Below are 12656 nucleotides of genomic sequence, written 5' to 3' on the forward strand. Positions count from 1 at the left end.
GAGGGGAAGTGAATGAAGAGGTAATAAGTAGGGGTAGAAATGGAGATCGTGATCGTATTTTCTTGGGTGCTTTTGCAACTTAGTGTCACAGTAGTATCGTGGTGTGTGTACCAGCAAGGAATCATGACAATAAAACCAAACTCAAGCTGAGAGCGATGGAGAGGCTATCAGCACAGAGGTATGTATGTACTCACAGTTTCTGGACCTCGGGCCACAGTGTGTTCTGGAGAAGATGATCCTCTGGTGGGGGCTCTACACACAAACACACACGGTATGTGTTGAACGACAGATTTTAGGATCCTTACATAACTGCCGTTTGCTAGACCCTGAAGGCTGAGCTGTTTTAAAATTCAAACACAACCAGTTTCCAATTTCCTAAATGAGGATTACATTCTAGTGGCTATTATAATTTCCCACTTTTAAATCCCCACTCTGTTAACCAAAAGAGGGCCAAAGACAGAAAGAGCGTGTGGATGTGTTTATGTGACAAGTTCAATGGAGACGGAGAAAGAGTAAGTACAAGAAAGTAAGAGAGAAAAGAGAGAAAGAGACAGAAAACATGATGGAGCACCTGGAGACAATGTTCTCTCACATCCACATACGGCTCCGCTTTGCATTTAGCTCACATAAAATTCTTAGCCCTTCAACTTGACGCTTTTCCCAAAAAGCTATTTTGAAACAAGCGCAGCTTTATCTCCAATTCTTAACGGCTGCTGGCTTTGAGGGGGATCAAATTTAGCCGGGTGCCAATCCTCTTCTTCCTACCACAGACTCTTACACAAGCATTCACTGCCTTCATTTTGCATGTAATTGAAAGCCACGTTCGTCCTGTTTTGTTATTGGTCATCGGCTTCCCATTTGGCGTAATAATTCATCATCTTCCTGCCTCTGGGAGCCAATCGGAGAAGCGGAAATGTGTTGTTAGTCCTTCGCTTGGTTGCTCTCTACATAGCCCGGGGTCATCGATACTTAAACTTTGCAATCACATAAGCCTGCTTTCTAATTAGCATTGCAGATTAAGGAGCAGCTTCAATCATGCTGATGACGGCCCTCGACACCGTCTAGCCTTGGGGTTTCCAAGAGCCCCACTACGCTGTGTTCATTTAACTCTCATCCACAACCCAACTGCCTTCTGTCTACAGTAAATTTCTTCCTTTCACCCCTTTCTCACTCTCCTCCGTTTCTCTGTGTACCTGTTCCTGTCCTTCTTACCTTCATCCGCTCCCCTGCATCCTTACTCACACTATTTCACTTCCCTTATCACACCTTCCTCCTCCCTTTCCTCCTCCTGCTGCTGTAATATCATCAGCCTCCAGTGGACTTCAGGCACTGTGAACTCCAGGCGCAGAGAACAGGGAGAGCAAAGACTAATAACTAGCTGTCCTTCTGGCTACATATCATTGTCTCTTATAAGAATATCCCGTGACAGCGAGACAGAAACTCTTTAAGTGTGCTCTGCCTTGTCCGACGAGTGGTTGTATCTGTATGAGGAATATGAATCAGGCTTGCAGACTGTGGAGAGAGATATGGGTGCATTGTGTCTTAGGTGATATCCTTTTTTCTTTGAAAAAATATTAATCTGATTCATTGTTTTTTTTTTTTTAAGCGGAGTAAGGATTTACTGGGATGATTATAACTAGGATGACAAAGACCAAATTGCAGGGGGAAAAAAAACATTCATGTCCCTTTCCCTCTATCTAATGATGTGAATATGTATTTGTACAGCTGTATTAAACTCAAAGTACCAGTAAGGTTGAGAGGGTGGAAATAAGACTCCTGGTATTGGTCAGATATGCTGTTGAACTGCTCTTCTTCCACGTCGGTCTTAAGAATGAGGTCACCTGTAAATTAAAAGGATGCTTTTGTAAATAAAACATTTGACTGTTACATAAGGAAAGTGCAGCAAAGGGCACTGAACAAACTTTAAAAATGCACCGTGTCCAACTTTAATGATGCACTGCTGTCCAGAACTACTGAGTTGAACTAATGGAAAGTGATTATAAGTCAAAAAAAAATTGGCTACAACCCGGAACACCACACTACTCAAGATGCAGAGCTGAAGAAGTGTTTTACCTTGAAATACAGCTTTGTTGGACAGACCTAAGGCAGGTGTGCTGGCCCCTTCTGGAAGGTCAGCGGTATCCTGGCAATGAACAATAAATGAATCACACACTCAACTACACACATGCACACACACCAAAAAGCAAAAAATGCCCAAAGAGGATTTCTTTGTGCGAATGGGCAGCCCACTCACCATTAGCTGTTTCATAGTTGGAAAGCAGAACGTGAGAGAGAGAGAGAAAGAAAAGACAAAGTTTTGGTGGGATTTGATCCTAGGACAGCAGGGGCACAAATGAGAGCCCAGGGGTGGCAAACTTCACCACTTTTTTTTTTTAGTATGTAAAGAGAACTAAATTTGGTGAGTGAAAAACGCTAGTAGTTTATAAATAGTAGTTTATGTGGGCACTCACGCTGGATGCCAAGAGCTTCTCAAGTGACGTTCCAGAGATGTTTGCAAAGTTCTCCACAAAGTTACGCGGTGCTTGAAAAACCCGCAGGACCTTCTCGTCGGCTCCGGACACAAACTGGAACCGTCCGACCATGGCCAGACACTGCATATCGTATCCGTGGATCTGCGGCCGTGAGATTTCATGCCAGGTTGACTGAAGGGGTTGAGAAGGCAGAGGAGAGGACTTAAGAGACATAAAAATGGAAAACACCACAAGCTGCAAAAGCAAGAATTCTGCTATTCCTAAATACCATGCACACAGCTTCATCTGACCAACAAAGCACTTCATCATCAAAGATACTCCGATAAAGGAACATGATGCAGTACCACTGGCACCACTGGTAAGAAAATGGAGCACACACTCTGTCTCTTCAGTGGGTGGGATCGGCTTTTTTCTGTCTAGCAATGTCCCTGCAGCAGGGAGAGCCAACAGATGACAATTAGCTGAAATAGAGCTGAAATAGAGAGTTTTCCCGATTTCTGTGAATGTTAGATCTGTGGTTTGTGAGAAATGGGTCCAATATTAACTTCAGTGACTGTGGGAATCACCCATAACGTAATACTCAGGTAAGTCTTCTTTGATTGGAACGAATAGACTCAGGATCTGCCGCTTGTCTCTTACGGTTGAGGGGCAGCAGTGATGAACCATGTGACGCAAATGCAGGAAGTGATTTGGAGTTGGGCTGTCTCCTCCTCGCAACTATCTGTGTTCAAACCTTGCATTGTCCACTGCTCCATCTTCGCTTGTCAAAGTTTTCAGTCAGCTGTCTTCCTATGCTTACTTTTTGGCTGGACTGCTCCAAACCTGAATCAACACAGAGCTCTTTTTACCTCAGTGCCACTTTTTGTTGGACTGTTTATTCCTCAGCCCCTCCAATATGCCAATAAAACTACATGCAGTTGCCAGGGAAGTTCCAGTGTTTAGATCAATCTCTAATGTAGTGGAACAGCAGAACTGGCCTTCTTGGCCTCAGTCAATGCATTTGCAATCCATCCAAACAAAAAACTGCCTGCATGCCATTTTAATTTGCAGATTTTGGCTTTGTACAGCACTTTGGTCAGCTACATGGCCTGAGAGTAAAGAACCTATGAAATAATGACTAAAATAAAAAATTGCATTGAACGGAATATCTATCAAATGTTGACTACATTAGAAAAGGCAGTGTCAAGCACATGGATATATATTGTGATATTGTTTCACTGCAGAAACAAGGAGATACAGAATAACAATAGAAATTATTCTCCTTTTTTTATGGTGCATCTGAGTTCTCTAGACACCGCCACAGAATATTTGTGTAACAGTAGATACTAATTGGTTGAATCTTAATGTCAGAATTTTTAAAACAATACTACTACAAAAATAACAAAACAGTTCCCCTGTTTATCCCATTACAGCAGGTGCATGCAAACTGGGGATCTCATGACCTTTTGTTTTCAATATTGTCTGAGGCTTGAGGAAATGTGGATTAATAGTACTTCTAATTAATAGTACATCTAAAGCACATATCATGGGAGAAGCAGCCACTAATGGCAGTGTGATCACTATAATTTCTCAACTCTCAGATGAGGTGTTTGAGATGTACTCCTAATATTCGCTAGTATTACTAATTATGCATGTTATCTTTTCTCTTTCATTTCACAAATTTCATCTGTGTGTCTCTGTGTGTGATTTTGTGAAAAAGGATTTTTTAAATTTATGTTTCAAAGAACGAAACAAATTATGAGCACCAATCAACTCAGAGCACTGTAGGGGATTGTGGCCCTGCTTCACCTGTGCGGCATCTTGTTTTTTCCATGGAGTGAAGAGTCTGGTGGTTTGGTCTGAGCCCACGCTGAGGATGAACTCTCCCTCAGGATCCCAGCTCAGGTCAAGAACGGCGTTGAAGTGACCCGATATCACAACCCCTGGGCTCCACTCCCCCTGGGAAAATGCCATGTAGTGACAAGTGATATTCAATCCATCGCTTTCAACTCTGTATTTTCCATCTGACTCAGACTACAGCATTGCCCCTCATAGCATGCACCAGGAAGGGTGTCTAGCTTTCAACTACATCAGAGCGGGTAATTATGATTAAGATGTCCCCATCTGAGAAGTTGATGCTCTTTGAAACATAACAGAATCTGTGCCGGTTATCAACACCTTAAGGTTGGTACTGAACTTTAAATTCACCTTCCAAGCGGGTGTAATTGAAATGGAGTTATCCCTGAACTCTCGTTGTGACTTCAGACTCCACTCTCTCTTAGGGACAACCAACAAAGACACATGCTAAGCCAGTCAAATTGAGTGGCAGTCAGGGGACTTGGTGCAACTAATTACACTAATCAGTGTCTCTCACACAGTGTAACTGTGTAGCAACTCGCTGCCATCTAATCACTTTTCAAACAGACCTGCCGTGGCAACTCTTTAGCAAAAAGTCATACACTCACACAAAAAGTAAAAAAAAGTCAAACCTGTGAAGATGTTTACATTATCCACTTTTAGAGTGAGTCATTTTAACATGTGTATTACAATTGAACGTCAGGAACTATATAAAGACTCACTGGCATTAACTAGCAGTTCCAAGGTTTATGCATTGCTGAGGTAATGGCTCTCACCTCTTTGTCTTGGTCCTTGTGCCAGAGGTGTAGTGCACCATGAAAAGCATGAGCTACAATCATGGAACCATCTGGACTCATCTGGCAGCCATAGAAACCCAGAGTGTTGCCACCAACCTCTCCTACACGCACCTGGTGAGACAGAAAAAATAAGGGGGTTGGGAAAGCAGAGACAGTCATTATTGGTCAGAACACACAACTTCTCTAAGCATTCGACACCTCACCTATGTATTCAACATGACATCAGGTTGGGTGGAGTTACTAAGATTGGGTTCTGGAACTGGTTCCAAGTTAGCAATATTGATAGATTTTTTTTAATACCAAAATCAAATTAAATGAATCCTTTTATATCCCTCCACCCTGCCAATGCCATGATGTTAATGAGGCAATGAGCACTGACTTTTTGAAATTTTCTTCGACTTCTTGCCCTTACCAGATCATTTAAAACACATCTAGTGTGTAACCTATTTGTTCTGTCAAACACCTGCTTTTGGTTACCTGAAAATGTGACTGTAGACTACTGACTCAGAAATTCAGAGAGGAAAGAAAAAGGGAAAGAACAAAACATTTGGGATATCAAACCCGTAATCTGTTCTGTTTCCCTCCAAGACTCTTGTTAACTAACAGCCTTCATAATGCTGCATAGCAGCACAAAAAAACAAATTAGGCTGACAAGTCAGATGAGAAATTATGCAAAATGGGACTTGAATGAGAGTTGAATAAATTGTGTTATTTTTTACTGACAAAATCGATTTGTTTAATGCAAAATGAAGCAATTGCAGTGCACCATATCGTATTAAACAAATAATCATAAAAAATGTCAGAGCTTGAGAACACAGAATGGGATTTACATAAATTGGATTTGGGTGAGAGCCTGTGACCCCTGTGTAACATTCGTGGGGTGGATCATATAGACAGGGTAAACATTCCCTGGCCTCTGTCTAAAGGATAAGTCTTAACTGAAAATGCAATCCAATTTCAAGTACTCCATAATCACTGCCTCCCAGGTTAGAACAATTCAACGAAATAAAATTGCTTTCAGGACTGTTGTCACCTGTCCAACATTGAGCACCATGGTTTTTGTGTGCTAAGACAATGCTGAACTGAATTGTACACTTTATGCATTCAAATCTTCACATATGCCCGCCAGGGATGTGCCCTCTCCCCACTGCTCTTCTCCCTCTACACAACTGACTGCAACTCCAAAGACTCCTCTGTGAAACTCCTGAAGTTCACAGACGACATAACAATTATTGGCCTCATCCCAGAAGGTGACAAGTCTGCTTACAGAGGAAAGGGTGAACAGCTGCTGGTCTGCAGCAGTCAGAACAACTTGAGGCTGAATACACTCAAGACAGTGGACTTGAGGAGGAGCCCCCAGCACTGTCCTCCCTCAGGTTCCTGGGATCTGCAATGTGAAGAAGAGCCCAGCCGAGGCTGTACACCTCCAGAGCCCGGAAATGGGCAGGCAGAAGCAGCATAGACCTCACACACCCAGGACACAGTCTCTTTGAACTGCTACCCTCTGGAAAGCAGTGCAGAGCAATGCACACCAAAACCACCAAACACAAGAACAGTTTTTTTTTTTTTTTTTTTTCCCACAAGCCACAAATAACCCCCACTCCCTTATGTCCTGTTATTACAGATAGCCCTGTGTCCCAGTCCAGGGAAGCAGACAGTAACCCCACACCCACACACACCCCAGCATCTATCACTTACACACCTCAGATGTCGAATACAATGTACACTTGTGTATTCACACTCTGTTCCCTATCACAGAAAGTCTTGTAGCCCCACAACGGGAAACAGACTGTCTTCTCTCACTTACATATCTCTGATTTGCTCTACCTTTGTTGAATATCTCAGCTGTGCAATACAAAAGGAATCATATTGTGCAGTATAAATGTACAATTGTAAATACATATACAACTTTTGCACATTGGTTATAAATTATTCAGCCATAATAACTATACTCTGTAGACCTATAGTTGTGACATACCTTTGCATGCACATATACTTGCCTCCAGTATTCTATTATTCCTATTTATTTATTTATTTACTTTTTATTTTTCCTTTGAGTGCTATATGTACATACTAGAAGCTACCAGAGTCAAATTCCTTGTATGCATAAGCACACTTGGTCAATAAAGTTGACACTGATTCTGACATGGTAGCCACTCCTTAAGCAGCATACATTAGGAAATCAGTGTCCAGACAGTCAGTTACCAGTTATGATGGCAACGGAGACTTTAACTGTTTAAACTCTCACATGAACTTTCACAAAGGAAAGAATTTAATGAGTGCATTTAATAAGTGTAGGAGGAAAAATAGGATTACGGCTGAATGATGTTCCAACATAAGAACTAAACGGCTCTAATTAGCTCTAAAAATGTAAAAATGGCACCACAATTTGTGTGCATTCATCCTTTCACTGACATTAATATCCATCGAGAACACAAATTGCAAATCAAAATATAAGAAACAATATTAATGTCATTTCCAGTTGCTTACGTAACCAGCAGGATTCAATGTAGGATTATGACACCAGACAGAAATAACATAATGACAATGCCCTAAACAATCCAAATGTTGAAAATTTGCATAACTCACTAAAAATAAAAATCGTGTTTCCCCTACAGAAGGCTGTTCCAATTAAAAGTTGTCAATAAACTGCCACGGAAAAAGTGGCTTCTAATAGAGACAAATGACATTTGTCCTTAGATTATAATGGACAACAAAACAAAGTAACTTTATAGGCACTGCATCACCCTCTCTCCGCTGCCTAACAGGAGAAAATTATATCAGCAGCAATCAGTTTTTCCATTTATAGACAAACCAGAGCTCATGCAGTGGCAACTCAACAATATAAACCTGGTGGATTGAATTTTACTTCAATCCTTGACTTGTCAAACTAAAATTAAGTACTCAAGGACTTTCAGAGTAGTTTCACTTTCTGGACAGGCCTGCTTCTCACTGCCATAAGCAATTCAAACAATTAAAAGCTTTATCGCGCCCTGAGGCCTTGGAGGCAAACTGGGCCCAGAGGGGAGATCTATTCAAATCGATAGCAGCAGAAGCCACCCCAGAGAGCACTACACCACTACCTCAGCAGCACTGTGGTCTGTATCCAGCTACAGCTATATTATATCTCCTCCATCTTTAATTAGCTTGTGTCTTAAATGATATGGAAGTTGGCTGTAAGGAAATACGAGAAGTGCTAAATTACAACTCTAATGATTAAAATCAGAGAAAATGTACAGCTTTGCCTGTTATCCTTTTTCAAACAGGCAGGTTGATTGAGAGCATGTTCACCCGCAGCTATGACCCAAAACAGTTTTCTGACAAACACACAACAATGTGCAGGCATATGTTAAATTGCATGCAGACCCACAAACAGGTTGCACAACATGCACGCCTGCAGTGATGCATACACATCCTCTTAACTGAGCCTATTTATTGTATGTGGGGGCCAAGAGGTGTCCTTGATCATCTGGTGGTCTTAAAAATCTTACGCTGGTCATCAATGACCTTCAAAATAATGCCTGTCCCTAGGCTAAAACACAGCGGAACTAATGACAGCAATAACGGCATGCCTTCACTCTGAGCGGCACAGTCCCCAAGCAATCCAGAGTGAGAGAGACAGGATGGCAAAAGAGAGAGGGAGGGCGACGGTAAGCTAGAAAGAGAGATGGTAAGATTGAGAGAGAACGGGAGATGCAACATTAAGCAGATTGATTTTAAAATTCTGCACACAAGAGCCTGCTGTAAATCATGCAAAAACTCACATTGGCAAAAAGCCGTCATCTGTCTTGTTTACGAGAGGGGGAACAATACGGATACGGGGCGTGCCTTATCGTTGGCCAACGGGGGCTGTACGAGGAGGAATGGAACAAGGGTGACAAAGAAAGGAGGGCATACATCATTCTTGGAGGGACAGTGTGCTGACAAGGACTGAATGAGTTCAGCAGAGGTGGGGAGGCCCTTATGGTGTGGACTGTAGAGCGCGGGTTTTTAAATAATTTTGTCTTCATCTGAGGGTTGATGTTCCAGTGTGGCTGAAACAATCATCGACTGACTGACTCTTCCCTAACACTCTCCTTCATGTGGGTCTGCAATCAACCCATATCTCTTGCCGGTAAAAACATAAACACATATTCAAACGTGCACACACTTGACTCAAAAACATTTTGGTATTAGCTGCTTTACTTCATTTGCCGTGGGCCTCACTGTAACTTGGCCAGAATACACAAGAGGTCTGAAAATAGGTTATCTCTCAAAACACACGCACACACACATACACACACAAACTGACGATGCCTCCAGGCATTGTGGTGGCGCGCTGCGGTCAGTCTGGGCTGTTTAATTACCAGTGTGTCTCGTTAGTAAGATGCGCTTTACACGGTGGTGGGCCCTGGCCACCCACTGCTAACCCCAATCTCCATTAAATTCACCAATTACTCTAATCAGCGTGGAGGAGAGACGAAGCGCTTCTTTGTAAAAATCTGCTAATTAAGAGACACATGGCCAGTCACTTGCTGCTCCGGACATTGCTGTGCTGAATGCTGCCGTGACGCACAGCGAGGACTCCGAGAGACCTATTCAGGCACGGAAGATGCCCCCTCCAACAAAGAGGACCAAAGAAATGTGGCTTTTAGTTGTGTCTAAAGTGTAAAGATGACCTGGGTGAAAAACATATATACAGTTTAATTCACTGACATTTCACTGTTTTGTGTGTGTGTGTGTGTGTGTGTGTGTATGTGTGTGTGAGGGAAAGAGCTTCAGAGGTTAAGCTTCCTTTGTAAGCAGAGAACCTGACAGTTCAAAGGGTCTGGCGCCCTTGTTTGAAAAAAGGCTCATATTCTATGCACTTTCACATTCAACCAAAACATTATTCCAGGTAAGGGGGTTATTTTTTCCCTCCACACATAGAGAGAGTAGTGAGAGCCTGAGCCAAACAGGCTCTTGGTACCCTCTCTCACCAGATTTGCTCTCACAAGTCCATCCCACAGACCATGCTTGTCTCACCAACCTGCTAAGATGTGACCCCAACACTGGCTTCAGGTCTTCATCGTGACTCAGAGCAAAGGTAACGCATGGTGAGGCGTGAGGCTCACGATGCCAGCCACCTTTTGCACAAATGACGACTTCAAAGGTGCAAAAATGTCATCGATCAAGCCTGCAAACTTTCTTGTTACCTTGAGAGTGATGGCACTCGAGGTGTCTGTCACGGTAAGGTGAGGAATTTTTAGCAATGGGAGGTGTTGCGTGCCTCTCTGTGTGCACTTGTGAGTCTGTGCGAGCACGTGTGGATACACACTTAAGGATGTATGCTTGCGTTATCACGTCTAAGTCAGAGCGTGTCTGTTTTGTTTTGTTTTGTTTTGTTTGGCAAATTGGCCTGTGAGTAAGTGTTTCTGTCAAGTGTGTGGAAAGGTAATCTATGGTACTCCAGCACCATCTGAGAATTTGCCACTCGTCAAAAAAGAAATATAAAATAAACTGCAGGGCAGATGGGCAGGGAACTGCTTTTTCCTCGCCATCCCATTTGTGTTAAATTTAGCCCCGCGCTGGCACAACAGCAGCTGTTGGGAGCTCAGAGAGATGAAGTGGAGGAGAGAGGGAGAAAGGAGGGGAGAGATAATGCGGGAGAGGCAGAGAAGACAGGATAAGAGACAGGGAGGAAAGAGAGGTGGAGGGAAAGCAGAAGAAGAGGAGGAGGAGGAGGAAGAGATAGAAAATGACGTATGGAGGGCGTGCAGAGTGAGAGAGATGGATAGATCACGGGGGAAAAAAAGAGCAAAAAAAATAATGAGAAGGTGCAGAGGAGGCTCTGGCATGCCTTCCGTTGGCCTCTCCATCCCCTGTCGGATCTGCTGGAGAAAGGGCTGTAAAAGAGGGCTTTGGCGTGAGTGAGTGATAGAAGGGAAGATGTGGGAGGACATCCTCGGCTTGTCTAAACTCACAGTGGTGTGCCAGGCCCTGCTCCTCTTCATCACTGTCTATCACTGCTATTCCTGACACCTCAATGTCAGGGAGAGAGGAAACCAACGCAGGGGCGCTGACAGCAGGAGAGGAGGTACTGGGGGGGGGGCTCAAGCTCCAGATTATGTCAAAAGCTAGTGAAAGGGAAGCCAGTAGAAATGGAGAGGGAAATCAGTGGGTAGGGCTTTGTGTGTGTGTGTGTGTGTATCTGTGTACACCCTTGTGTATTGTCTTCAGTGAGAGAGTGATTCACAGTGACTGACTGTTGTATGCGTGAGGACCGTGTCTCTGGACCAACCCTCATGTTTTTCAGTATGTTTTGCACTGACCTGCTCCACCCAGACTCCGGATCCTTCCTCGGGAGCCCAAAGGATCATGGTTTTGTCCATTGAGGCCGAGAGCAAACTGAGAGGCTGTGTCCACTGGCCACCTGCAGGGGGAGACAAAGGAACACTGCAGAATCACTGAAGCAGGAGCAGCATTCACAAGAAATACTGAGCAGCGAGGACAGAGACAAGAGAGGGACGGTTATTAATGTAATCTGTCACATAAACACTTTTTTACCGATATGCTCCAAACAAAAAGATGATCTTGTGCGACATATGAGACGATGTTGTGATGCAGTTAAAATGATCTTCAATGCAAAGCTTCAAAGGAAGCTAAGCTTTCAAGGCAGTTGAGCATTTAGATGTCTTTCTTTCTTTGAGCATCAATTTGGCCAAAAACTTCTCACACCAATGTTTATCTTCCCAGTAACTCTCTCCTGTTAAAATTTATTTGCAATACTAATGCAAGCCAGCAGGAAAGAAACAATGGCCTGCATTCATCAAGCTGTTGTGGAAAAAAGCACAGATTCTACCTTGGAAAGGTTGTCACGCCACCAAAAATGAGCACAAACTATTTTGTAAGCTGATGAATCAGATGCAGCTGTGGAATGGGACTATGACACACCCGTGGCAACTCTTGGCCTACAAAAAGGAAGGCCTGGTACAGCAAAATTTACATATCCTATGTGCAGGCTACAGACTGAAACAGCAAAAAACCCACAACACAACGATTTTCTGAAGGAGAATTTCATAGTTTAGTTGTAGAGATTCTTGCCAAGAGAGGTGTTTTTTTGGCAGTCTTAAAAGTGTGATTAAAGGCTATCATGAATACAAAATTTGGCAAGCAGCTACCTTATCTAACAGCAGTATCTCAAATGCCAAAAAGGACACCCTAAGAGGTCTATCTAAAAAATTAAAAATGCATTATTTGAGAAGAGGCCCATTTCCTGATCTAACTATGCCATATTAATTCTCAGGCCAGAAAGAAATGGCCAGTCATTAAATTTAATACCAAAAGAACCTGTGGGAGTCCTGACAGTAATACGGGCGTTTTTAGGCACAGTACAAATATTTATTCCTTCAAAATGAGACTACACACTTTCTTAGCAGACCTGAGATTGATGTTTGAGCTAGGACAAAGATGGCATTGATAAATACTGACTGTTGTGGTGAAATGAACATACGCCCACTTTAAGATCAGATTTGATCCTACGATAGCTTGACAAACGAGGGCCAGTGTCTCA

The 12656-nt window shown here is 43.0% G+C and overlaps 1 protein-coding gene across 2 annotated transcripts in view; it reads right to left on the reverse strand.

Moving 5' to 3' along the window:
- elp2 (elongator acetyltransferase complex subunit 2) overlaps window positions 1-12656 on the reverse strand; it is a 29039-nt gene that overhangs the window by 9303 nt on the left and 7080 nt on the right. Inside the window, exons 10-17 of one of the 2 annotated variants that reach the window (XM_030064062.1) lie at window positions 11416-11516; window positions 5105-5236; window positions 4281-4430; window positions 2472-2663; window positions 2255-2260; window positions 2074-2143; window positions 1746-1841; window positions 195-252 (exon numbers count right to left, since the gene is read on the reverse strand). In XM_030064062.1, the coding sequence (XP_029919922.1) occupies window positions 195-252; window positions 1746-1841; window positions 2074-2143; window positions 2255-2260; window positions 2472-2663; window positions 4281-4430; window positions 5105-5236; window positions 11416-11516 (805 nt within the window). The remainder of the gene's footprint in view (window positions 1-194; window positions 253-1745; window positions 1842-2073; window positions 2144-2254; window positions 2261-2471; window positions 2664-4280; window positions 4431-5104; window positions 5237-11415; window positions 11517-12656) is intronic. The other variant, XM_030064063.1, reaches the window with a different exon arrangement.

Source organism: Myripristis murdjan, chromosome 11 (assembly GCF_902150065.1).
Source record: "Myripristis murdjan chromosome 11, fMyrMur1.1, whole genome shotgun sequence".
NCBI lineage: Eukaryota > Metazoa > Chordata > Actinopteri > Holocentriformes > Holocentridae > Myripristis > Myripristis murdjan.